This window comes from Petaurus breviceps, unplaced genomic scaffold (assembly GCF_028583685.1).
Source record: "Petaurus breviceps papuanus isolate PSGF00001 unplaced genomic scaffold, PetGlider_PUasm1.0 38, whole genome shotgun sequence".
NCBI lineage: Eukaryota > Metazoa > Chordata > Mammalia > Diprotodontia > Petauridae > Petaurus > Petaurus breviceps.
Genome location: NW_027186304.1, coordinates 35797892 through 35825833, shown reverse-complemented (window position 1 = coordinate 35825833; position 27942 = coordinate 35797892). Strand labels below are relative to the sequence as shown.

Genomic DNA, 27942 nt, shown 5'->3' with positions numbered 1-27942 from the left:
TCTTCATTATCATTATCTCTTCATGATGGGGTGGCCTTAGTCCTTACCAATAAGGTTGTGCCTTCGATTATCTGCTTAAGTGATCCCATTCCATCCCTTCTCCTCCAACAGACTGCCCCCTCTGTCATCACCATTCTATCACTTATTTTCAATCTTATCCTGTCTACTGGTTTATTTCCCTATTGTCTATTAACATGACCATGTCCTTGCCATCCTGAAAAAAACACTCACTTGGATCCTTTTACTCTTGCTAACTACTGATCTCTATCTCTTCTCCTCCAAATCCATCTACAATGAGTGCCTTCACTTTCTCTATTGTTACTCTCTTCTTCACCCCCTATAATATAGTTTCTGATCTTATCACTGAACTAAAACAGCTCTCTCCAAAGTTACCAATGATCTCTTAGTTGCCATATTCAATGGCCTTTTCCAAATCCTCAATCCTCTGAACTTTCTGCTGTCTCCACTACTGCTGATCACATCCTCCTCCTAAGTTTTCAAGCATCTCCTATCTCCTTGTTCTTTTATCTATCTGACCACTCCTCTTCTCAGTCTTTGCTGAATCCTGTCCTGTCCTTCAGGGCTCTGTTCTCTGGGCCCTCTTCTCTACTTGGTGAAGTACATCGGCTCCCATGGATGTAATTATAGTCTCCATACTAATGATTCTTAAATTTACAGGTCCTGCACCAATCTCTCTGCTGACTTCCAATCTCCAACTGTTTTTCAGAGATCTCAAAGTGGATGACCAGCAGACATTTTAAAAAATTATTCTGTTTATATTCAATTTATTTTTTATCAAATGATTTATTAACTTCTAGTTTACATCATTCATTTCCACAAGATTTTGAGTTAATTTTCTCCCCGTTTTTCCCCTTACCCACCACCCCAAAATAGCAATCCCATTGGATATCCCCTCCTCCAATCTGCTCTCTCTCATATCTTCTCCCATACCCCCTTCAACTTTCCAGTAGGTCATGGTGGATCTCTATGCCCCAGAGCTGTATATCTTATTTCCCAGTTACATGTAAAATAGTATTAAAAATTGTTATATATATTACTATATATTAATAATAATTATATATGTAAACATTTGAGTTTAAAGCTTTGAATTCCAGATTCATTCCCTTTCTCCCTTGTCACACACCCTTACTGGGAAGATAAGCAATTCAATATAGGTTGTACATGTGTAGCTATGCAAAACATTTCCATATTGGATACATTGTAAAAGACTGACGATATTTCCCTCCCTCCTATCCCACCTCCCACTTGGTCTATTCTCTACTTCGATTCTGTCACTTTTTCAAAAGTGAGTGCTTCCAACTTCCCTCCCCACCAGCCTGCCCTCCCTTCCATTATACCCTTGCCCCCTACTCTCCTGTAGGATTAGATACCCTATTTAGTGTGTATGTCATTCTCTCCCTAAGCCACATTCAGTGAGAATAAGGTTGACCCATTCCCTTTTGCCTTCCTATTCCTCCCCTCCATTGTGACCATTTTCCCTTGCCTCTTCTATGAGATAGTTTTACCCCATTCCCTCTCATTATATTCCTCTCTCACCTCTTAATTTCATATTTTAAGTATCATCCCTTCCTCTGCCCTCTAGCTATGTATACCTGTAAACATATATACACACATTCACATATGAATTCAGGCCCATATACCCTCCTATATAGACATGTATATGTATGTATGTGTATACACACACACACACAAACACACACTTCTATTCCCTCCAACTATTCCCATACTGAGAAAAGTTTCATAAGTTACAATTATTGTTTTTCCATGTAGGAATGTTAATAGTTCAATTTTGATAAGTTCCTTATGATTTCTTTTCCCTGTTTGCCTTCTCATGCTTCTCTTGCTTCTTGTATCTGAATGTCAAATTTTCTGTTCAACTCTGGTTTTTTCATCAAGAATGCCTGAAAATCCTGTATTCCACTGAATGACCATATTTTCCCCTGAAACATGATACTCAGTTTTTCTGGGTAGGCAACTCTTGGTTTTAATCCCAGCTCCTTTAACCTCCAGAATATCACATTCCAAGCCCTTCAGTCCCTCAATGTAGAAGCTGCCAGATCCTGGGTTATCCTGATTGTGTTTCCACAATATTCAAATTGTTACTTCCTGGCTGCTTGTAATATTTTCTCCTTGATCTGAGAACTCCAGAACCTGGCTATAATATTCCTAGGAGTTTTCTTTTTGGGATCTTTTTCAGGAGGTCATCAGTTGATTCTTTCAACCTCTATTTTGCCCTCTGGTTCTAAAATATCAGGGTAATTTTCCTTGAGAATTTCTTGAAGGATGATTTCTAGGTTCTTTTTTTGATCATGGCTTTCAGGTGGTCCAATAATTTTTAAATTATCTCTCTTGGATCTATTTTCCAGGTCAGTGGTTTTCCCAATGAGATATTTCATACTGCCTTCTATTTTTTTCATTTGTTTGATCTACTTAATAGTATCTTTATTTCTCATAAAGTCACTAGCTTCCATTTGCTCCAATCTAATTCTGAAGGAATGATTCTCTTCAGTGAGCTTTTGAGATTCTTTTTCCATCTGGCAAATTTGGCTTTTTAAGGCATCCTTCTCCTCATTTCTTTTTTTAGCCTCTTTTGCCATTTGAGTTAGTCTATTTTTTTAAGGTGTTCTTTTCTTCAGTCAGATTGTTGACTCTCATTTCATAATTTTCTTTCATCGTTCTCATTTCTCTTCCCAATTTTTCCTCCACTTCTCTTATTTGCTTTTCAAAATCCTTCTTAAGCTCCTCTATGGCCTGTAACCAACTCGTATTTTTCTTGGAAGTTTTTGGTGTAGGAGTTCTGACTTCACTGTCTTCCTCCTGTTCCATGCTTTGATCCTTTTTGTCCCCAAAATAGGAGTGTAAAATTGGGCTGCTGTTTGTTTTGCTTCCTTTGCCTGCTCATGCTGCCACTCAATTACTTGACTTTTGGGCTTTTTGCCACAGTAGGACTCTGCCACCAGACAGGGGAGCTTCATCCCAAACGCTGGGGTTTTCTCAACTGCCGAAGGTATTGTTAGGTGCCCTCTCTGAAGCCTCCACACGCTCTGGCAAGATGATCGCACACCCCAGGATTTCTACCCTAGACTGAAATTCTGATCCAAGCAGGTTAAAGGAAGAGCAATTACCCCTGAGACTGGTTGTTTGGTCCCCCTACAATCTGCAGGCCACAAGCTGAAGCGGCCACGTGGCTGTAGCTGCATGGCTGCTGTGCCTCAGTAGCTTCTCCCTCCAGGGGATAAAGGCCAAATGCTCTCCCAACTACTGGATCCCAAAGTGCACACTGTACTGACCTCTCAGTTGTCCTAGGCATCTATGGGTTGATCATTCTTGAAACTGCTACAGCTGCTGGTGATCTGAAGTCCCTCCAGCTGGCTGCTGGTCAGGCCTGCACTGAAGCTAAAATCCTCTGGCTCTCAAGGGGCTTTGGCCGGCTCCCAGAGCGCAGCCCTGGCCACTCCCTGCCGGCCTGCTGGACTGTCCTCAGAAGGAGGTTAGCTTCTCTGCATCATTTTGTGGGTTCTATAGCTCCAAAGTTTGTTCAGAGTCACCCTGTACATGATTGGAGGAGGTGGGAGCTGGATCCCCGTGGAAGTCCTGCTTCTACTCTGCCATCTTGACCGATTACATTCGACCAGTAGACATCGTAAACAAAATATGTCCAAAACTTATCTTTCCCCTAAACTGTCCCTACCTTCCACCTTCCCTGTTATTGTAGCAAACAACACTATATCCTTCTAGTCCCTCGAGGTCCCAAACTAGGAGTCATCTTGGATTCATCACTATCTCTTGCCCCTCATTCTCCAGGGTTATTGTGAGAATCAAATGATAATTTAATATGTAATGAAAATTATATAAATATCAGTGATTGTTAACTTCCCTGGAGCCCCTAATTCTATAAACAAACATCCCTTTGCATCTCTCCTTAGCCATTTCCTTCCATATTCTAAAACAACCTCAGAAGGCTGGCAAACCTCTCCCAATGTAATAGGTCAGGAAGTGGAAGATCCCTTTGTCTTCGCTGACACCACCAGATCCTCCAGATTCTGCCATCACCCAGCAACTTTTCCTACTTTGAAGATCATTACTTTGACTTCTATCACCCTTTTTAAATCATTAAGTACAGTTAACTACCAGGCCTCAGATTCTTCTCACTTCCTTTTTCAAGGAATTCAGAACCTCAATCATAATCTTTTTCTCATCAACCCCAACTTCAAATTTGGAAACTTCAACATATATACACCAAAGTTTCCTCAAATATTCTGGCCTTACAATCTGTCAATCTCTTCAACTCTCATGACCTACTCCTTCATACTGCACAGATTACATGCAGATTTTGTGCCCTGACCTCACCGTCAAGAGGAAGCATTTACATGGAGGTATGAGCACTTCTCTGCCCTCTATGTCCCAGAACTCTCATCACAACATGCTCTTCTTCCATCTATCCCCATGCCTACTCACATAATCCTGAAATTTCAAAGTTGGAAGGAATTTTAGTGGCCATATACTACAACCTGTATCTGAAAATTTTTTTTACAACTTTTGTCTGAAGACTTCTGATAAGGACAAACCTACAACCTCCCCAAATAAGCCCATTCTATTGTTCAATAGTTTTAATTATCAGTTAAGTCCTGCCTTGTATAATGCCTAAATTTGCTCAATGTGCATAAATCTGCCATCTGGAGGCAAAGAGAAGATTAACCCCTCTTCCAACTGACAGACTTTCAGTTTATCATGTCCTCCAACACTTTTCATCTCCCAAGATAAATATTCCTACTTCACAGAATCACAGTTTAGAGTTGGAATGGATCATAGGAACATGAATTTAGTCATAGAAGAGATCAGATGTTATCAAATCCAATATTCTTACTTTACAGATGAGGAAACTGAAGTACTAAGATTAAATGACTTGCCCAATGTCACACAGTGAGATGAGATTTGAACTCAGGTCTTCCTAATTCCAAATACAATACCGTACCCACTATGCCATGCTCCCTCTCTGGTTCCTTCAAACAATTTTTATAAGCCATAAATCTGAGGCTTTTTTTTTGCCACCTTGTTCTTTTCTGGTCATTCTCTAGCTTTTCACTGTCCTTCATGAAATATGGTACCAGACCTGAGCACAGTAACCTATAACAAGACTATTGTACTTCCTTATGCCTGGAAGATGTGCTTCTCATAAGGCAGTCCAAAATTTAATCAGCTTTTTTGGGGTTTGATATCAAGACTGTTGACTTGTATGAGTTTACAAGAACAATGCAATTCCCAGATCTGTTTAATACAAAATCATGTCTGTGGCTAGGCTATGGAAAACACAGCTATTAAGTGTCAGAGGAGAGTTTTTAATAAAAGTTTCCCTGACTATAATTCAAAATTTACAAATCCACTACATTGTAAATCTTTTTTAAAGAAGTTCTGAAACTATTTAAAATATATTTATATCTTCCAATAAAAGGAACTTCAAAACAAAATGATGCAAAATAACTTTCATGGAAAAAAACCATTGTTTTCTTCAAAAAATAACTTCTCTGTTGTGCCTGTGAATTTCTTACATGAAAGAAAAAGATGAAAACTTAGCACCAATCTTAAATTTTAGAATGAATCTAGTTTCCTACCAAAATCAAGAACTTATAGGGCCACAAGTTCATCAAGCAAACTGATCTAATTATATTAATTTAATTCATTCAAATAAGGAATTTTAATTAATTGATTGTATCCAATTAATATATGATTAATCTGGCATATGAAAATATGCACTGCCCTACATTGTCATTTATTATGGAACTGCTTTATAAGCATAGGTAGAAAAGAAATAGATAAGGATTGTTCTAGCTGCAAGATAACACTGATATTTCAAGTTTTTATACAATGTAATAATTCCTATCAACCAGATTTAAATTAGAGGACAAATGTGATGCATGAAATAGAGCTTTAGTTTCAGGAAGCAAACAGATAATCTCTTCTCTTAAGTCATTGGTAAAAACCAGTGTTTTAACATAAATATATTTTTTACCTGCTCTTTGATGTCTTGTAACTGTTGCTGTAACTTCTGTACGTCAGCATTGACATTGGTGTTGTCTTTGTCCTTCTGTAAAACCGGAATGTTTCCACTTGCTGCAATATAGACAGAGCATTTTTACATCCCCCTCACCTAACTGGCTAAAGTACTTTATACCAATTCTTTTTTTTTTTAATCTATTTATTTATTTATTGCTTTGGGGCTTTTTTGGTGTTTTTTTGGAGGGCTTGGGAAAGCAGGGCAATTGAGGTTAAGTGACTTGCCCAAGGTCACCAGCTAGTATCAAGTGTCTAAGGCCAAATTTCCACTCGGGTCCTCCTGACACCAGGGCCGGTGCTCTATTCACTGTACCACCTAACTGCCTCCCATGGCTTTTTTTATTGTTGTTTTGGTTCTTTTGCTTTTTGGAGGGCAACTGGGGTTAAGCGACTTGCCCAAAGTCACACAGCTAGTAAGTGTATCAAGTGTCTGAGGCCAGATTTGAACTCAAGTCCTCCTGACTCCAGGGCCAGTGCTCTATTCACTGTGCCACCTAGCTGCCTCTATATGAATTCTTTATATAGAAAAAAATGTTTTATTGAAATGGCCATTATCAGGCTGGTTTTTAAAACAAGACTCTTTTAAACAATGGGTATATTTGGCACAGCAACATAAAAAGCAGATTGCTTCATTTGTAATGCCTGATTGCAATTAAGTCACAACAAAGATTTTAAATTGAAGTCAACACTTATCCACCCAATAGACCTGGGAATAATTTCTATATGACTTTCCTTGCTTCCCCTTGTCAGACTCATACATATCTCCATTATGCTTACTCTCTATATATTGTACTAGTCTAAGAGTAACTAGTAAAAGCTTTGGGTCTGAAGACTTTGGGCACAGATTGAGGGAAGCAATGGAAGATAATTCTACCCCAAAATTGTTCCCTTTTTTAAAAAAGACTGAGTTTTTCTTGATATTCTATGTTTTTTATATCCTCACAGTTGTTCCAAGTATTTCCCTCCCTCTGCCAGAGAACCATCCCACGTAACAAATCCTGTTTTTTAGAGAGGGAAAAGAGCCCAGCACAACTAATCAACTCACTGAACAAGTTCAGAAACATGCGCAGTACGTAACACCTGTGGATCCAATCTCCATGAAGGGATGGATTGGGGACATCCTCTCATATCTCTTCATTCTAGTCATGCTTAATCTTTATAATTTTGCTATATACTCTTTTTCTGGGGTATGTCATTGTTGTTTCCATTTACTTTGATGTGTGTATTGCTTTCTTGGTTCTGCTTACTTCACTCTATATCAGCCGTATTGATCTTTCCATGCTCCTCTATAGTCATCACAATAATTTCTTACAGCACAGTTATATTCCATGATATTCATATACCATACTTTTGTTAGCCATTTACTAATTGATGGGTACCTACTTTATTTCCAATTCTTAGTTATCACAAAAAGTGCTGTTGTAAATATTCTGGTGTATATGGTGACTTTTTTCTTATTGACAGCTTCCTTAAGGTACAAGTTCATTAATGGACTCTCCAGTGCAAAGAGAATGGACATTTTCCTAGTTTCCTTTTATGTAAAAAAGGCTTTTGTTCAGCTAGGGAGATCGTTTTTACAGGAATCTAGATTCTTGTTAATAATGGTATTAAGATGAAAAAAATGAAAGGGTGCTAAACATATAGTTTTATATCAAATAGAAAAAAAAGGTATCTTATTTCATTACCAGTCCCATCCTGCCATATTCTCTTTCTCTACTTGAAGACACATTTACAGCTGTATTTGAAATGAGAAGTCCTGAATAAATATCTACAATTCAACATTCGGTATTATCTACATTAATGCTCCCTTCTACCATATCATAAGAAATAATCATATGCTACCAGTTTATATCAGAGTCCCAGATAAAAACAAAATGTATAATTCACTCTTCATACAAAAGGTGCGTTTTGGGAAAAAGTTGTATAATTTTCTGACCCACATTTCTAATTTACTGAAACAAAGATATAGCTATAATCTTTTAAAATTATTTATCCTTTTTTTTTTCATTCTGGAGGAAACGTCTTTCAAATGTTTTCAGTTTTGTAGTCACCATACAAATGTGTTAAAATAACTTTTTTTCTGACTACTAATTTATAACAATAGACCAACAAGTATATTAATCCTTTTTATGTGCGAGAAAATAGTTTATTATTAAGAATCAGGAGATACAGAAGAAAATAGAGCATAACTTCCTTGAATACAAGAACATTAATTTTTGTCTTTTATTCCTAAAAGCAGGAGTTTGATGAATGCTTATTGAATTGAATTAAATGAAATGGGTCTAACTGGACAAAAAAATGTTTAAGAAAATAAATTTACCAATATCATCAGTGGCATCTTCTGAGCCTTTGCCACCACAACACATAATGAAAGGTACTCTCCGTTCAACTACTGCTCGACATTGCACACATTTCTTCATCAGATTAGCACAGTCTGGAAAAATAGGGACAGGCACATTATTTTGACAAGAGACATGTATTATTACCCTTTCCTCTGCAGTTGACTCTTTTTTTTTTTTTTTGAGCAATCGGGGTTAAGTAACTTGCTCAAGGTTACACGGCCAGTTATTTCTGGGTGTGGTGCTAAGTATCTGAGCCCAGATTTGATCCCCAGGTCATCCCAACACTGCAGCCGGTGCTCTTACTCACTGAGCCACCTGGCCGCCCCTTGCAGTTGACTCTTGAATCTAATCTAAATAACTTTTAAGTTAATCCCTACTAACTACACTGATGTGCTACCAGGAAGATAACAATTGTATCTACTAAACATGTAATGAACTTAGAACAAAAATCAAACCTTTCCTACATTTTTAGGAAACCAGAATCAGTTGGTCCATAATTTAAGGATTAACTACACTCACCTAGTATTTCTGGTAAATAATTTTTTTCTAAAAATAAGTAACATAATATTCATTTCAGAAGTTTAATGTAGTAAAGAAAGAAAAGGGAGACTTCCTTTCAAAATACAAATTAATACCAGAATGATCCTAGAATTTGCCTACCTCTTACCAATACACTGCACTGCCTTGGACTGACTACTGGTTGCTTGTAAGCCCACTGTAGTTCTCTCTAAAATTCTTTTCTGATGCAAAATACTGTACTCCAAAATTTCTGCATTATGTTGAACCATTCTCTTCCTGCTGTTTCTATCAAAATGAGGCAATAGAGTAAAAATAATAGCTACTATTTAACTGAAAAATAGTTTCTATGCAAAGAGTATCATGAAAGCACCATAGTAATAAACATTCTTAAGAACCAGAGCAGTTAAAAAATGGAATGGGCTGCCCTAGGGGTGGGGCTAGGGAGCATTTGGGGAATAATGAGTTTCCAACCACTGAACTCTTTTCAAAAGCAAAAGCTACACTTGTTAGGAATATCACAGATGGGATTCACAATCTGAACAGATGAACTACATGACCACTGAGATTTTTTTCCCATTCAGACTCTATAATGCCATTTTTCCACTACTCAAGTATAAGGTAACTCATGGCTTGTAAACTAAGTCTGAATAAAACTCTTTTTCTCCCCAAAGAAACACTCATATGTACTACAAGTACAATTATATAAGAAGCTTTACACATTATTCTTAATTCTTTTGAATCCTTGGCTACAAATATCTAAAATTATTGGTGCAGTGAAAAAGTATCTTTTCTAGTATTTAAATATTGCCGCAAGGGGTAGCTAGGTGGCGCAGCAAATAGAGTACCAGCCCTGGAGTCAGGAGGACCTGAGCTCAAATTTAACCTCAGACACTTAACACTTACTAGCTGTGTGACCTTGGACAAGTCACTTAACCCCAACTGCCCTGCCCTCACCCCTCCAAAAAGCAAAAAAAAGAAAAGAAAAGAAAATTGATGCAAAACACACATCTTAAAAAAGAAAAAGTAAAAGCTGCTGAAGTGACAGCACTGGAGAAAAGTTACAACATCACAGAATTTAGAGTTAAAGGGGAGCATAATTATAGTCTCATCCAACCCTCTTCATTTTACAAACTGAGGAAAATGGCTCAGAGTTAAAGTTTTATTTTACTCTATGTGAATCATTCCATGGCCTTCTAACTCATCCCTTTGCCTAGAGAAGAGTCTAGTTAGAAGCTTCCTATCACCCACTAGTATTTGGAAAGGAAAAGACACTGAATGATTAGGGGTAAATAGGATAAATTCTAATTTGACATCTCCTGATTCCAAAGGATTCTGACAAGGTACACCAAAGGTATACTCCCAAAATAAAGTGTAACCCAATGAAAGTGGGAAAGAATAGGTAAATCATCTGTCCATACAGAACATGCTACGTAGGAGCTGAATGTGTACAGAAACTTGGAATTGTTGTATGGTTTTAGGGAAAATATTTTTCAAATTTAAAAGGTTATCAATTATCATACTATATAGGATGTTCTCAATAAACTTTATTTTTGTAACCTCAAATTAGGCTTTCCTTTAATTACCTTTTAAGACCTTCCAAAAGTTTAACTTCACAAAAATGAGCTCACTACCCTCTAAATTTAATTTAGAATGTCATTTTAGCTTATGAAACCTTAACTGGATATACTTACTTGACAAAGATCATATTTCCCCTCCTATTTGTGGTTTTGAACAGCAAAGACTAGTCACAATTCTGAATTCTCAGACTAGTCCTGCAATAAATAGGAGGGCAACAATGAAGGCGTGTCACCACAGTTAGAAAGCTCCAGCTGTGTCTTTATTAACAAATATGTTTCATAATGATGGGTCAAGAGCAGGCCACTTTACTACTTTAATTACTATCTTATCTAGATAGTTTACTAAGTGCTGCTTACTAAATTATTTAGGAATGTAACTTACTGTACCCTGAAGCTGTTCAAGTGAGAAGAATGGTTTTTAAAACCTTTGCAAAACCTTCAATGAAAAGAACAAAACAGTAGAGAGAAGAACATGGTACATAGGACAAAAACTGGACTTAAAAGGATTAGGGGAGTGAAAAAAGGAATACATGTTGCTAATGTGATCTAATTTTTGCCTGTATCTCCACAAAAACTAATTTTATTGTGACATCATTTGGCACAAAGAGTAATAGAAAGTAGAAAAGAGGTGTAATAGCTGGTAAAGGCTCAAGCAGAAATATAAAGGTTGGTGTACATCACAGGTAAGTATGTTAATTTTGTAAAAAAAAAATTAAATGTACTTTAAGTGGTTCAAAGTATAAAAAGGCAGCTCTCAAAAAAGCAATTGTAAATAACAAAAACAAAATACTCTTTAAATAAAATTTGTTTGCATATATTTTTTCAGAACTAAACTTTACTGAGTAAAAAAAGGATCACTTATACAGGATGTCCCTTGAGTCTTAGTGTAGTTTTAAGCTATTAAGCCGCACTAAGACTTCTGGGACATCCTGCAGACTATATACTTCAACAGCTGATAATGTGCAGCGGTAAGTCAATAATTTCTATTTAGAGTCCTGTGGAGGACTGAAGAATCAGCTTATTAAAAACATAAAAACATAGGAAAAACTTATATACTGAATAGGGAAGCAAATGCTAAGCAGTGAAATGCCCTCCAAATACTAACAGATTAGGGTTTTTAGTGAGGTAACATCTGGGGACAAAAAGGAGTTAGACTTCCTTTTATATTCTATTCTTACAACACACTGTAATGTGGTATTGCTTAGGAATACTTACTCTCACAAGCACACATGTGGCCACAGGGCTGAAAAAGAACAGCAGCTTTCTTGTCAGAGCATACCACACATTCTTCAATCTGTAGAAGAAGGCCATGGCATTAGGGCAGATATCCAGTGAATGTATTAGTCAAGCAATAAGCATGCACTCCCCTTCTAGGTGCTAGACATGCGCTGAATTTTGGGGACAGACATATTTAAGAATCTCTGCCCTCAGGGGGCTCACATCCCACTTACCCTAAACCATACACAAACCTGGGATCTAACATTTATATCTACCCAAATTTATTTCTCCTGAGTGTAAAAATTTCAGGTAGAACTGGGATTTCAAAATCCACAAATGAAGGAGCTATCAGAGTTCAAAATGGAGTGTGACATCACTTTCTCTATGACTCAGAACCACCATCTATTGCTGACATCCACCACCACTGAATGCTATTCACATTCCCCTTCTCTCTCCCCCCTACATTACTATTCTCACTTTATTTCTCTCAAAAAAGATTGGATATTTTTCTAAAGTAATTTTTCAAGGAAATCAAGGAAAAATAAAATTCATATAAAGGCACAGAAACATAAATTGACAGAGTACTTTTCTTATCCTAACAGATGAGTTCAATCCCAAATTGTCTAGATCAGCATTTTACTTGGTTCCTTTTCCTTGATTTAGCTTATATGGGGAATTCCTGCCAAGCGTAGTGGCTAAACACTACAACTGGAGTCAGAAAGACCAAGTTCAACTCCTGCCTCAGATACTTTCTAGTTGTATGACCCTAGGCAAGTCAATTACATCTCAGTTGCCTCAGCTATAAAATGGCACCTATTTCCCAGGATTGTTGGGAAGATCAAATGAGAGAGAATATAAGTGAAGTGCTGTCCAAAAATTCAAACACTACAAATGGGAATAATTATTATTATCATTCTTTATTATTACTACTACTAACTACTCTGAAACTTAGTGGTCATCATCTCCTGGATGTCTCTCTTCTCAGTTTTTAAAACATTTCTCTCTCCTGGCTCTCCTCCTCCCTAACTTTCCTTTGAAGTTTTCTTTGCAGGATCACATCCATGTTCTGCTTCCTATGTGTTGGTGAGTTTCAAGGCTCTATCATAGGCTTTCTTCTTTCTACACTCTCTCTAGGTGACCTTATCAGTTACCATGGGTTCAACTATGATACTATGCAAATAACCCTCAAATCTATATCTCTCTCCTGAGCATCAATCCCATAATGCCAACTGGATATCCTTCTAGGTCTCTCAAAAAGCACATATTCTCTTTTACCCTAAATCCAAACACTTGCTTCTAATTTTCCTATTTGATTAAGGGCACCATTATACTTCTAGTGACCCTCAAAGTCATCTTCATTCTCCCTCACTTCCCTCCCATATCAAATCAGTTAAGTTTAGTGTGTTTTTTTTTAATTCTATGTCCACAACTCTCTCAATCTAATCTGTCTTCTCTACTCGCATAGGCATCACCCTAGTTCAAGCCTTCAATTCCTCCCTTAGATTATTACAATACCCCCTCCAATTGGTCTCCCTTCCTCCAGTCTTTCCCCTATCCAATCCATCCTGTACATAACTACCAAATGCATATTCCTAAATAAAGCTCAAATGTGACCTTATCATTCCTCTACTTAACAAAGCTTCTGTGGCTCCCTGTGGCCTCTGGGAAAAAATACAAATGACCTTATTTGGCATTTAAAGTCATCCACAATTTGGCTCCAACTTAACTTTCCACAGTAACTGCACATTATGCCCCATCATGCACTCTATGTTCTAAGTTCAATTGGCCTATTTGCTATTCCATAAACACAACATTTCTTATTCCATCTTCCCTCTTTGCCTTGATACCAACTGTCCTTGAGGTCTATAATTCTCTCCCTTCTCACCTCTACCTTTCAGAAAGCCCTAGCTCCTATCAAGGGTCGCCTCAATTTCTATCTCCACAAAAGGCCTCTCCTGATTCCTCCAGCTAATGTTCTCCCTACCCCTGCAATTGCTTCATACTTATTTTATATTTACTTTACATACATAACGCTGCTACCATCCAAATATAAGCTCCACAAAGGCAGTTTCTATTTTGGTTGCAACCCCAGAAATTAATGCAATGAATTGCACAAAGTAGCCACATAAGTCGGGTATGAAGAATGGAATTTTTTTTGAGAACCCAGAAAACAGGAATTCCTCTCACCTCTTTGCCTTTTCTTATAAGAGGTAAACCTGCCTACAGCTCAAACATAGTTACTTCGCTACTGGAGCTAGCCAAAAAGCCAAAAAAAAAAAAACTATCTACGCAGGTTACTGCAAGTTTCTCCTTTCAGAATAACAACTGTGAATCAGTCAGAAGGCCTGGATCCAACTTCCAGATCCACAAGGATGACCCTGAGAATGCCACAATCTCTGAACATCATTATACTCTGTAATAGAAATGCAAATTTAAACATCTTCCCTGTCCCTAGGCCCTTTGATAGGCTTAAGGGACACTGAGAACCTTCCTGGATTTGAAAATATACTCTAACAGGCTGAATGTGGTCACATGGAGCCTGTGGCAGGAGGCTTGTTTTTCAGGAACGGCCACACCTTGATGCTGTGTGAGTAGGCAGTGGGTCAAGAGGGTGGTTACATTCTCTGACCCAGGAGAAGGCTATATGATCCCTAATGTGAGGCTTTGCTTTGGGGCTCACTTTGAGAAGTGTTGTGTGACGTTACCAGATGAGACTCTGGGCAGCCATTGAGAGCCCCCGGGCTTTGAAAACCCAGATGTTGATGCTTCCCTCTCTGGTAACTGTGATTTGGGTATGGATGTAATGGCTGGACAGTTTGGAAGCCTGTCTGCTTGATCTGTTTCTCTGTTTTGTAACTTCTGTCTGTATACTCTGAAGTTTGGGGTGCCAACCTTTTTCCCCTGAACTAGGTAAATGATATATGTTTGTTTGACTGATTAAAGTAAGCCTGTTAACCCATTTGAGTTGCTTTCTTTTAGAAAAGAAGATCTAAGAACCTGTGTTGGCAGCCACCCTGGGGACGCTGGGGTGCTTGCTGCTACATGCTCACACATAAAATGTGGATAATAATATAAGGTTGTGGTAGGAAAACTTCTTGTTTGTGTTCCTGACCTCTCTCCTACTCCCACCGTGCACCCAAATCATCTGAGTACCTTGTCTCATAATCTACCCAAAAAATTAAGGTCGTTCACTGAGAACTTACTCTTCTCCCCTCCTCACCTCACATCACTGAGAACGCTTTCTTCCATTATCTCTCACTTCACCCCATCTCACCCGACGAGGCAGACCTTCATCTTATCAAGGCAAAACCCTCCACATGCACAAAGGCTACCATTCCAACCCGTCTTCTCCAATATAGGCCCCCCCCCCCCCAGCACTCCTACTCTCACATATCTTCAGTCTCTCCCTGACAACTGATTGCTTCTGTACTGTCTATAAACACACCCATGTCTCTTCCATCTTCAAAGAGCCTTCATTTGACCTAGCCATACCCACTAGCTTTTTATCTCTTCTGCCTTCTCTGGCTAGACAAAACAAGAAGGCTATCTTCCCCTGATGCCTCTACTTCCTTTCTTCTCATTCTCTTTTTAACTAATATCTATAGATTGGTTTCTGACTTCGTCAATAAATTGAAATTGCTCATTCCAAAACTACCAAGGCTCTTAATTGCCAAATCTAATATTGCCTTTCCTCAGTGCTCATCCTTTTTGGTCTCTCCTTAGTCTTTGACACTGTTGATCACCTTCTTCTCCTTGATATTTTCTTTTTTTCTTTTAAATCAAATGCTTTATTAACTTCTGGTTTACATCATTCATTTCCACCAGATTTTGAGTTAGAAATTTTCTCCCTGTTTTTCCCCTAACCACCACCCCTAAACAGCGATCCCACTGGATATCCCCTCCTCCAATCTGCTCTCTCCTATATCTTCTCCCATACCCCCCTTCAACTTTCCAGTAGGGCACAGTGGATCTCTATGTCCCAGTGCCTATATATCTTATTTTCCAGTTACATGTAAAATGATATTAATAATAGCATATATAGTCTAACATTTGATTTTAAAACTTTGAATTCCAGATTCATTCTCTTCCTCCCTTGTAACCCACCCTTACTGGGAAGATAAGCAATTCAGTATAGGTTGTACATGTGGAGCTATGCAAAACATTTCAATAGTGGATATACTGTAAAAGACTGACTATATTCCCCTCCCTCCTATTCTACCTCCCACTTGTTCTATTCTCTAATTCGATCCTGTCCTTTTTCAAAAGTGGGTGCTTCCAACTTCTCTCCCCCTGAGCATGCTCTCCCTACCATCATCCCCCTCTCATCCCCTTCCCCCCTACTCTCCTGTAGGGTGAGATACCCTATTTAGTGTGTATGTCATTCCCTCCCTAAGCCAAATTCAATGAGAATAAGGTTGACCCATTCCCTTTTGCCTTCCTGTTCTTCCCCTCCATTATAACCATTTTGCCTTGCCTGTTCTATATGAGATAGGTTACCCCATTTTTTCTCTCCCCATCTCCTCTCATTATATTCCTATCTCACCTCTTAATTTCACCTTTTAAGTATCATCCCTTCCTATTAAATTGGTCCTGTGCCCTCTATCTATGTATACCTGTAAAAATATATACACACATTCACATATGTATTCATATGCCCACATACCTTCCTATACAGACATATATATGTGAACATATATTTATATTCCCTTCAACTATTCTCATATTGAGAAAAGTTTCATCAGTTACAGTTATCGTTTTTCCATGTAGGAATGTAAATAGTTCAACTTTGATAAGTTCCTTATGGTTTTTTTTTTCTTTTTGGAGGACAATCAGGGTTAAGTGACTTGCTCAGCATCACATGGCTAGTTTTTGTGTCAAGTGTCTGAGTGTAATGTAACACCAAGGAAAGGCAACTTCCCAAGGTTCAAAATACCAGCATAGGTGCTCTCCATTTTATTCAGTGACCAACCAAGAACAGAGAAGATCAAAACATGACATCATTCCAAATACAGCATTTACTAAATGTGATTAAATAATCTCCAAGGACTACCCCACCCCAGGACCTTCCAATCATTCAATCAATTACAGTCCCTGGTCTAAATACTTCTCCACCCCTAGGCTATACCTTTATTTGTCAATCACAGAGCACAAAAAGGTCAAAAGTTCCCCACCCCTGGATCTCAATTGAATCTACCCCAGAGTTACATCAAGTTTAAACACAGCATTTAATACCCAAATGGAGGTCTTTTCTTCATCTTGACGCGAGGCAAGTTCTCAGCAATCTTAGTTCCTGGGGAGACAAGGCTTAGCAAGGCCACAAGATACGCTGCCAGTCCCTTCATTAATTCATCCTCTGTCTGTAGAACAGTCCTAGAACCCCTGAAAACATTAGCAAAGCCCTCTCCCAGGATTTCTGTAAACATACAACAAGAAAATCCTTCTTCAGGGCTTCTGAACCAACAGAAAGGTTCCCAGACCCCTGCAAAAACAGCACTGTCCTTCACCAGTGGACAGTATTCATTCTGTCTGCAGGACAGTCTCCAGACCCCTGCAACAACAGCACTGTCCTTCACCAGTGGACAGTATTCATTCTGTCTGCAGGACAGTCTCCAGACCCCTGCAACAACAGCACTGTCCTTCACCAGTGGACAGTATTCACTCTCTGTCTGCAGGACAGTCTCAGGGCTTTTTAGCGAACAGCCAGGTTCCAGGACTTCTTCAACAGGACTGTCTTTCACCAGTGGACAAATCTGGCAAAACAACATCAAAACAGACAGACAAAGTACCAGCAAAACAGCCATGTCTCCTCAGTCCTTGGCAGCTCAGGGGGCAGGTCTCAAAAGTCCAGGGCAATTCAAAGCGGCCACCAGCAATCCTTCTCCGTCTCTCTCTCTGCCTCCACGTGGGTGCTGCTTCCAAAAAAGAGTTCTTCTGCCTCTCTCTTGTCTCTCCAAATCTACGTCACCAGCTCCTCCCAGTTCAGGACTCTCTTTTCACATCAACAAGTCCATCCCACAGGTGGGATTAACAAGCTCTGGGTCTTAACACAATCAATTTGAAAAACCAAGCCAATACAGGGGAATCTTTAAATGCCATTACTATCACACTGAGGACGAATTTGAACTCAGGTCCTCCTGACTCCAGGGTCGGCGCTCTATTCACTGCATCACCTAGCCACCCCTCCTTATGATTTCTTTTCCCTGTTTACCTTCTCATGCTTCTCTTGCTTCTTGTATCTGAATGTCAAATTTTCTATTAAACTCTGGTTTTTTCAGCAAGAATACTTGAAAGTCCTTTATTCCACTGAATGAACATATTTCCCCCTCAAACATGAAACTCAGTTTTGCTAGGTAGCTGATTCTTAGTTTTAATCCCAGCTCTTTTGACCTCTGGAATATCACATTCCAAGCCCTTCAATCCCTCAATGTAGAAGCTGCCAGATCCTGGGTTATCCTGATTGTGTTTCCACAATATTCAAATTGTTTCTTCCTGGATGCTTGTCATATTCTCTCCTTAATCTGGGAATTCCAGAACCTGGCTATAATATTCCTAGGAGTTTTCTTTTTGGGATCTTTTTCAGGAGGTGATTAGTGGATTCTTTCAACCTCTATTTTGTCCTCTGGTTCTAAAACATCAGGGCAGTTTTCTTTCTTCATCATCAGGGCAGGATGATTTCTAGGTTCTTACTTTGATCATGGCTTTCAGGTCGTCCAATAAATTTTTAAATTATCTCTCCTAGATCTATTTTCCAGGTCAGTGGTTTTTCCAATGAGATATTTCACATCGCCTTCTATTCTTTCATTTGTTTGGATCTGTTTAACAGCATCTTGATTTCTCATAAAGTCATTAGTTTCCATTTGCTCCAGTCTAATTCTGAAGCAATGATTCTCCTCATTGAGCTTTTGAGATTCTTTTTCTATCTGGCAAATTTGGCTTTTTAAGGCATTCTTCTCCTCATTGCCTTTTTGAGCCTCTTTTGCCATCTGAGTTAGTCTATTTTTTAAAGTATGATTTTCCTCAGTCAGGCTGATGACTCACATTTTGTAATTTTCTTGCATTGTTCTCTTTCTCTTCCCAATTTTTTCCTCCACTTCTCTTATCTGCTTCTTAAGGTCCTCTATCTATGGCCTGTAACCAGCTTGTATTTTCCTTTGAACCTTTTGGTGCAGGAGTTCTGACTTCACTGACTTTCTCCTGTTCCATGCTTTGATCCTTTTTGTCCCCAATATAGGAGTCTAATGTTGGAATCTTCTGTTTGCTTTGTTTCCTTTGCCTGGTCATGTCGCCCCTCAGTCATTTGACCTCTGGGCTTTCTGCCACAGTAGGACTCTGCCACCAGACAGAGGAGCTTTCGTCCTAAACACTGGGGTTTTCTCAGCTGCTGGAGGTAGATGGGTGCCCTCTCTGAGGCCTCCACACGCTCTGGCAAGCTGGACACACACTCCAAGACCTCCACCCTAGACTGAAATCCAGATCCAAGCAGGTTAAAGCAAGAGTGATTACCCCTCAGACTGGTCGCTTGGTCCCCCTACACTCTGCAGGCCAGGAGCTGAAGCTGCCACGAGGCACTGGATGGCTGTGCCAGGCATTTCAGTGACTTCTCACCCTGGGGACAAAAGCCAATGCACTCCCACTTACTGGGTCCCAAAGTTCAGACTACACTGACCTCTCACTTTGTCCTTTGCATCTATGTGTTGATAATTATGGAGACAGCCACAGCTGCTGCTGATCTGGAGTCCATCCGGCCAGCGGCTGGTCAGACCCGCCCTGGGGCTAAAACCTCTGGCTCACTCGGGCCTGTGCTGGGCTCCCAGAGCACTGTGCTGGCCAATGCCTGCCGGGCTGTCCTCAGCGGGAGGTTAGCTTCTCTGTGTCATTTTGTGGGATCTGCAGCTCCAAAGTTTGTTCAGAGTCCCCTTTTACATGGATTGGGCTTGTCATGACTTTTCACTATGACTCGTCCATCTTGGGTAACCCTGTACGGCATAGCTCAGGTTCTATGCAAGCCCCTCCACTGTGACATGACATTGATCCAAGAGGGGTTATCTCTAGGCAAATGATTCTTAAATCTACCAATCCAGTCTTAAACACTTTCCTAATCTCCAACTGCCTACTGGACATGTTAAATGAAATGTTACTGGTTTCCTTTGCTGTTTGTCACAGAAGAAACTCTATGTCTCAGATCAAAATATTTTCACTGGGTTCTTCCCTATGCCTGGATTCTCTTCTTTATCTCCATCTCCTGGCTTCCTACAAATCCTCCCTAGAATGCTGTCTTTTACACAAAGTAGATACTCCTTAATACTAGTGTCTTACCCATTAGACTGTGAGCTCCTTAAGAGAACAAGGACTGTCTTTTTACCTTTCTCTGTGTGTCCAGAACTTAACACAATGCCTGGAACATAGTAGATGCTTAACAAATGCTTGTGACCTTAAACTCTAAATTACAAAACAATTATATAAAACAAAGCTATGACTACTCAAAGAGTAATACCTAAAGTAGAACCATGTTCTTTTTCAGAAACATTAGAATTTTTTTCTTTGTCAAATACATAATATGCACAAACCCCTATATATGTGTAAACATAGAATAGGAATGGAATATATATTCCTATTCTTGAGCTTTGTTCCACTGAAGAGTAATTTGACAGACACAGTGGCAATAGATGATATCATTTATCAATAAAACTGCCTTAAAGAGTTAAAAAGGGGGGCGCGGCTAGGTGGCGCAGTGAGTAAAGCCCCAGACCCAGAGTGAGGAAGACCTGAGTTTGGTTTCGGCCCCAGACACTTAACACCCACACAAAAAAACTAGCCCTGTAACCTTGGGCAAGTTACTTAACACCAATTGCCCTCCAAAAGGCAAAAAAAAAAAAGTTAAAAGGATAAAAGAAACAAAGGATAATATACAAAAGTTACCTTTGTTCTAGACTGAACTTGTTCTTTACAGATGAGGCATTTCTTGACACGTGGAGAACACAGAGAACATGTAGCAATATGTCCACATGGACCAAAAAGAGTATCTCTCTTCATATCTGAACATACCATACACTCCTCCAAAGTTTCTGAATCATTACTGATCATAGAAGGACTCCGTGAACCCACCTGACCACTAATAAGATAAAAATACACTCAATCAGGCTTAATTCATAATCATGGTTAATTATTCTTTGAACAGCTTCTAATAAAATTTCAACCAATTCATCTTTAATCATTAAAATAAAATATCAAGAATCATCTAGGAGTTGTATATAACTTTAGTTACATAAGGGGAAAAATAAATATTTAATATTTAGAGTCTTCATATATTATATTTTCTCCATCTTTTTTTTTTTTTACTATGGAATAATTTCGTTAAAACTAAAGCCACAAATTAGAAAGATTATTAAAAATAAAACTTAGGTCATACGAAAAAGACTGCTTAAATAATTTAAAAGTTAAGTAGTCATTATTACCAGTCAGAAAGATCAAGATAATCAAAAAATATTGTTCACTAAACACAAGTAAAACATAAATGAAAAGATTTCTTAAAGGGGAAGCCAAATTCTTGAGTATTAAAAAAATTGTAACTATCCAACAGAATAGATGATAAAATATATCCTCCATTTTCTCAGCAGAGGCAGAGTCTATAAGAGCAGTTTACTGCATATGGGATCAGACAGGGACACCATAATCTGCAAAGGATGGGAAAGAATCATGGAACAAAACAGCAATGATGTTAAAAATCAAAGGTGTCAGCAAAACTTACTTATTTTTTAAAAACTATCTTCATTAATATTTTATCTTTTATAAAGCCAGCAGAGGGAGCACAGATACCTAAAAATCTAACTCCCATATTTCTTTAGAGTGAAGCTAGTCAGTCAATATCATTTATTAAATGATGAATGCTGTAGAAGTTTAGCACACAATGGGGGATTACAATTACAAAGGAAGTAAAATCCTGCCATCCAGGAATACACAATTCATATAGTAACACTGCAAAGAAAAGGAACTTTGAAAGATTTAAGAACTCTGAAAAATGCAATGACCAAAAACCTCCAGAGGACAGATGATGACATGGTATTCACCTCCTCCTGATAACATGGGTAACAGAGTCAAAAAGCAGGAGGAATTAAATTTCTATATATGACAAATGTGTATGTTGGTCTTATTTCACTATGTTTATTTGCATAGGACTGTACTTTTCTTTCTTTATTGGGGAGAACAGAGGAGCTAGTGATAATGTTGGCACCCTCAAAAAGAAAAGATATGGGCAATGAAGTGGCCCATTACATTAGTTAATAGATATGGGTATCTTAGAAAAGTATTGTGGTTAGAAAATTAACTGGAATTAAACAGGAGGAAATAGTGATGGATTCAATTCTAGAAGTTACAATACTTTCAAAGATCTCAGAACCTGAATCACTGCAAAAGTCATCTTTTCAACACCAATAATTACCTAGAATACTATAATATCAGAAGAATTTAAATGAATATATCCCTAAGAATGGGAAAATGTACAACAATTCCACAATTCTGTGGAATATCATATCAGAAGTATTTAAATTACAATAATTTAGGCAGTGAATCAATTTATTACATCATTTATTAAGAACCTATTATGTGTTATATATTATGCTAAGCACAGGGGATATAAAGGCAAAAGACAGTCCCTGCCCTCCAGTAGTCCACAATCTAATACAGGAAGACAACATTCAGACAACTATGTACAAACAAGCCAAATAGGGGGTGAGGAGCTGGGCAAAAGGGAAAACATGAACAAGGTTTTCAGATGAGTAGCGGGGGGGAGAGGAAGCCAAGTAAAGTCTGAGGAGGGATGAAAAGGTTTACAAGAGTCATTGTGGTGACTGAGACAGTGAGTTAATTATAGCACTATAAAACAATTGCCTAGCAGTAGTGAGGACCCAGGTTAGGTTATATAAAATAAATTTGTAGTAGAAGCAGTTAGGATGGTTGCATGATTTTTTCTACTTCTGTTCAGCTGCACATGTATAGGAATGAAGAAAGTAGATGATGGGAGAGATGCCAGGCTAAAGGTTGGTTGAGCACAATCAGTAATATAAGGGGCAACAGATTCAAGAGAAGAAAACAGTAGTGTTGAACTGGTTCACTAAGGAATCAAGATAGGGAAAGGAGGAGAGTGTAGCTACTTCACGGATGAGAGCTTGAGAAATAACTAAGGAGTCAAGGGACTAGAAGTCATGATGTAGATAAGGAAGAGGGGTTGGTAGAGACAGTAGAAGGAGAGGTGTGATTTCAACAGACTATGATGATATAAGGAGATTCCAGAACTCATGAACATGGAAGTGAGGTATTTGTGAGTGATAAAAAAGATCAATGACATAACAATCTTTGTGTATGGCTGAGGCAGAGTAGAGGATTAGATCATGTGAAAAGAGTAAGGTGAAGCACTGGGAGGTTATGATATTTGAGGGAGTGTCAATATGCATTATATGACTTAAGTCAAAGAAAGATCTAAAATTTGACTTTCAAAAAAGATATAATCTATAAAACTGATAGCTCATGTACAAAGATCCACAGTGAACAAAAACTGACTAGACTGCTGGGCAATGAACACTGGGCACTGAAATAAAGATATGAGAACAAAAGCAGTTATTGAGAGCTGTGGTAACTTTAAGTGGGAACTAAAATTTTAAAGACAATCAAAATGGGGTAGCAGTGAGGGAACAGGTTAGTTTGGCAAATGTTTCTTAGGGATGGGCAATACTTAACATGATTAACTAGTGAGGGAGGGAGTCTCATGAATTATAAATTGAAGGCAGGAAACATAAACACTTTCATGATATTTATTAGGATCCAAATGGTAGATGAAAGATTGAAGTTCCATAATATGTGGAACTTGGGCTCTGCTCAGTAATAAAGATAATCCCTACTGATATGCACATGCTGACACTAATATCAACAGTTAGAGGCATTACACACATCTAATCAATCTTTATGCCTAAGAAAGCACAGAAATAAATTAGTAGGCTACTAAAATTCCTTCTAGATGCACTAATTTTAAAGACTTCAGTAAACAAGGTTGTCCAATATGAGACTTTTAACAAATATTTAATAGCATTTGTTCTGTCTCTTATCTCACTTACAAAAAGCCCCAATGACTTCTTTTAAAACTTGGCAGTAGGGGCAGCCAGGTGGCACAGTGAGTAAGAGCACCAGCCCCAGAGTCGGGATGACCTGGGATTGAATCCAGGCTCTGATATGTAGCACCACACCCAGAAATAACTGGCCATGTAACCTTGAGCAAGTTACTCAAACCCAATTGCTTAAAAAAAAACAACTTGGCAGTAAAATAAGGTTTTTATAGTCTAGAAACTCTCATAAAATACATCACATTCAATGGATCAAAACTTAACCATACCTGACTTTTTCTTTGTGACACTTGGCCAATGCTTTGCAGAGGCTAGGGTCAGGACACAGATCAAGTGGAGACTGACCCTTCTTATTTCGAATGCTAAGATCAGCTCCATTTGCTGCTAAGAAGCAGGCAATGGATGCTGCACTCTTCTTCTCTGCCCCTTGTGTGCCAAGTCCCATTATTAACTGAAAGAAAATTAAAATAGTGATCATTCCTGTGAGAATATAGTTTCACATCTTAACACAAAAGAAAATATGGCAAATTTAAAGTAGTTATAAGTGCTTCTTCATCCTATGTGTTTAATTCCTACACATTTAAAATTATTTCTACTAATCAAGAAGAAAGCATGATTTACAGGTATATTTCCTTTGTAATTTGCATTAAAAGAGAAAAAATAAAAATTGTCAAAATACTATGTATTTACCATCAATTGGTTAGTATTTACTAAAGGCTTGATGAGCTTTGTTTACATTTGTTTATGAATATATTAAATTTGCTCTCAACAGGCAGAGCACATACCTGTTGAGAGCAAATTAATATATTATAAACAGAACATATAAGCTCTGAGATGACATGGAACAAGGATGTAATCAGCAAATGTTTCCTTCAGAAGATGAGTTATGGGTAAATAATCAAGTTCAAATGAACAGAGATGGGAGTAAGTTGAATGCAGGTGGGTCAGGGAGGCAGAGAGCAAAGTAATCTGATACTTGTCAGAAACAATAAGAAATAAGGCTACCAAATTTTGAACCTTTTGCATTGTTTACAAGTATTTATTATTTATTAACACATCAGAATTTAACTTTTAAATGAAAAATTACAAAATTTTTAAATACAACAGTATTCTTTCAGTTAATATCTTTGATAAAATTATCTAGTACTACCATAATGACAGGTAGGCCTGATATTGTTTCCTTTTAACTATTTCAAATAAATTACTTTCATTCCATCACCGCTCAAGGGGAAAAAGGCAATTACTAAAAGAGTTTGTCAACAATTACTGGAAAACTTGACATACTTCCTAGCAAGAATGAAACACATACATCTATCTCCTTAAAATTAATGTTTTCTATCATCATTTTCATTTAACTACTTTGGAGATATAAAAATTACATTGTTTAGGGGGGAAAAATCACTATTCCTTTTAAATTTTATGTTGAAACAAAATAAAATAACATTCTTGCAAAATTAGCATTCTGATTTCATTTCATTAAGATGTAAAAAGTAATCTTCCAAAAACAATAGAAAGATTTTGTACCCTATTTGGATAAAAATGTAGACATATGCAATGGCAAGCAAAGAAGTAGCTAACACCTTGTTTCAGCTATTTAATTAACATAGAAGTGGTTAACACTTTATTTCAGTTCATGATTGTATCAAGCATTAAGATCCAGAACTTGTGAATTCCATAACTTGTGAACTCCTGTTGCATCAAGGAGGAGCTAATGACCATATACAAGGAGAGGGCCAGGCTGGAGAGAGCAGAACTGATAAGGGAGCTCTTGTGGTGGAGGAGAAAACTTGTGGTATCCTGGCACTCTATGTTTGTCTGTTGATGTTTGTTTGTGATACTTTCTACAGAAGCCCTGGGACCTTACTGGAAGCTCTGAAAGAGGATTTTCTGGTTGTCTGTTTACAGAAGTTCTAGAGGAGGGTTTTGGAGGTCCTGGGACTTTACTGATGATTTGTGCTGACCTCTTGGACCTTGTTTGTGGATGTGTTGATTTCCATAGTGATGATTTGTGTTGAGTTCTCAGACCTTGTTGGTGGGTCTGAGTTGATTTCACAGGGAGATAGTGAATTGATGATGGTGCCGGCAATGTGCATGAATATTACTGTGGCTCTGTTAAGCTTTGTCTTCCCAGAAATAGGAACTGTGCAGGACTTGAGGTGGACTGGATACTGTGCGCTTCAATATGGAATGAGAACTGGACAAGGAACTGGATAAAGAACTGGACAAGGAACTGGGAGCTGCCTGCCTGCCTTTGAACCCAGCAGTTGTGTAAACTCAGGCAGGAGCTGGGGCCAGGGAAGAGGAACTATGGAAGCTGAGAACCAGCCTTGAGTCAAGATGAAAAGATCTCTTCTTGGGTACCTGATGCTGAGAAGATTACAATTTCCTATGACTTAGGGATGAAGAACTTTGACCTTTGTACTTTGTGTCCATTAAGGAGACAAGCCTCCTTAAGGATGACTGAATTAAGGACTTACTGAATGATTGTACTTTGTGTCCCTTAAAGGAGGCCCTTAAGGATGACTAAATGATTGAGTTACTGAATGATTGTATCTTTTGCTTAAAACTATGTGGCTACTTTGGTGAAAACTATGTGGCCATTTTAGTGATAAGTGTCATAACATTGTGAATGCTGTACTTTGAGTTCTGTGAATGGTTTGCCTTAATTTACTGCTGAACAAATAGAGTTCCCTATACTATGTAATCAGAACCCTGAAGCTGTTCACAGCAGCAGTCCTCTGGAAAGCTGCTTGTGCTTGGTTTTACAACTAATTATAAACTTTTAAAGAATAAAGTGCTTATATTAAACACTAATGTTTAAAAAACCTAAACTCTTAAGAGTTCCTTATATTGTTCATATAAGAAAGCAAAGTAAGAAATCTAAAGGAAAAGGTGTTGTCTATTTTACATTTTTCCTACATGATAAAGTAGTACTTATAGTCAATGAAATTCCATGCAAATATGAGACAGAAACAAGACTGTAGTTTTAAAAACTGAGTGATGGAAGAGGCAAGTAAATCTAGACACAGAATAACTCAAGCTATCCAATATAAAAAGAACTGCAGAGTAGAATTAGCAAATGCTACGATTAGGGCTGTGGACAAGTTGCAGGAACCATTAATATGTCTCCAATCCCAATTCCTAGCAGAAAACTCTGGTTCTCATTTCATCATTTAAGTGATATCACTGGAATTTTGTAATATGTAAAGAACACTGCCTTGGTACTATGGAGCATACATCAAGGGCTCCTGAAGACCTGCATTAGCACAGAGATCAGTTTCAATATATATGTCAACAGGAATTAAGGTTTTGCTTTTTAGTGGAATTACTTTTGCTAAATATCCAAGTAGCTCTCTTTCAATTGCATGGGAGCTATAACCTCGTGATCAACTCTTTAACTATAACAACACTTAATACTACAGATTCTCAACAACTGAAAGAATAAAGGCAGGATCAAAAAAGTTATGGAGTTTGGGACACTGGCAGTTTGTTGTTAACATGACATCAAATTCTAAAGCAAATTCAAGATCTTTCAAGTGATGTGTGCAGAGGGACCCTAGACATATCACTGCTATCTAATACGCTTTTTGTTTCTTAAAGAATTTCGTCAATTATGAATACTTCATTAGTACTTCAAAGGCCTATAATTTAATTGGCAGGAGTGCCATCTAAATCTACAGTTTTTGTCAGGCCTTCAAAAATATTCATCAGGTTTCCTCTTTTATTCTTAAGGCTAATTGTTGGTACAGAGTGCAACTCCTATGTAACTTTGTACAAACTAGGGTGTAGTAGCCTATTGGGTGAACAGACTCTTTAAACTCAGCTAAATCCCTCTTTAGATAACATGTGCACAGAGTCAGAACTTAGGCTCTCACCTGTGAAACAAAAGGTTTCTTTCATCTCACTTTGAGGCATTAAACTACAATTTTAGCAGAGATTATGAAAACAAATGAATATTAAACAGCAACACAGGATGGCCAGTGATATACAGGAACACTGCCAAGTCTAATAATGCTAACACGGAAATGTTTATCAAAACACAGAAGTGCTGAATCTTGGAGTTGGAAGGGACCTACAAGACCACCCAATCATCCAATC

At 38.1% G+C, this 27942-nt stretch overlaps 1 protein-coding gene across 2 annotated transcripts in view; it reads right to left on the bottom strand.

Annotated features, from left to right (window-relative positions):
* The window catches only part of MIB1 (MIB E3 ubiquitin protein ligase 1), a 173627-nt gene that overhangs the window by 9039 nt on the left and 136646 nt on the right, over positions 1–27942 (bottom strand). For both annotated transcript variants that reach the window (XM_069099761.1, XM_069099760.1), the window contains exons 16-20: positions 24114–24295; positions 20651–20843; positions 11729–11807; positions 8396–8509; positions 6032–6132 (exon numbers count right to left, since the gene is read on the bottom strand). In XM_069099761.1, the coding sequence (XP_068955862.1) occupies positions 6032–6132; positions 8396–8509; positions 11729–11807; positions 20651–20843; positions 24114–24295 (669 nt within the window). The remainder of the gene's footprint in view (positions 1–6031; positions 6133–8395; positions 8510–11728; positions 11808–20650; positions 20844–24113; positions 24296–27942) is intronic.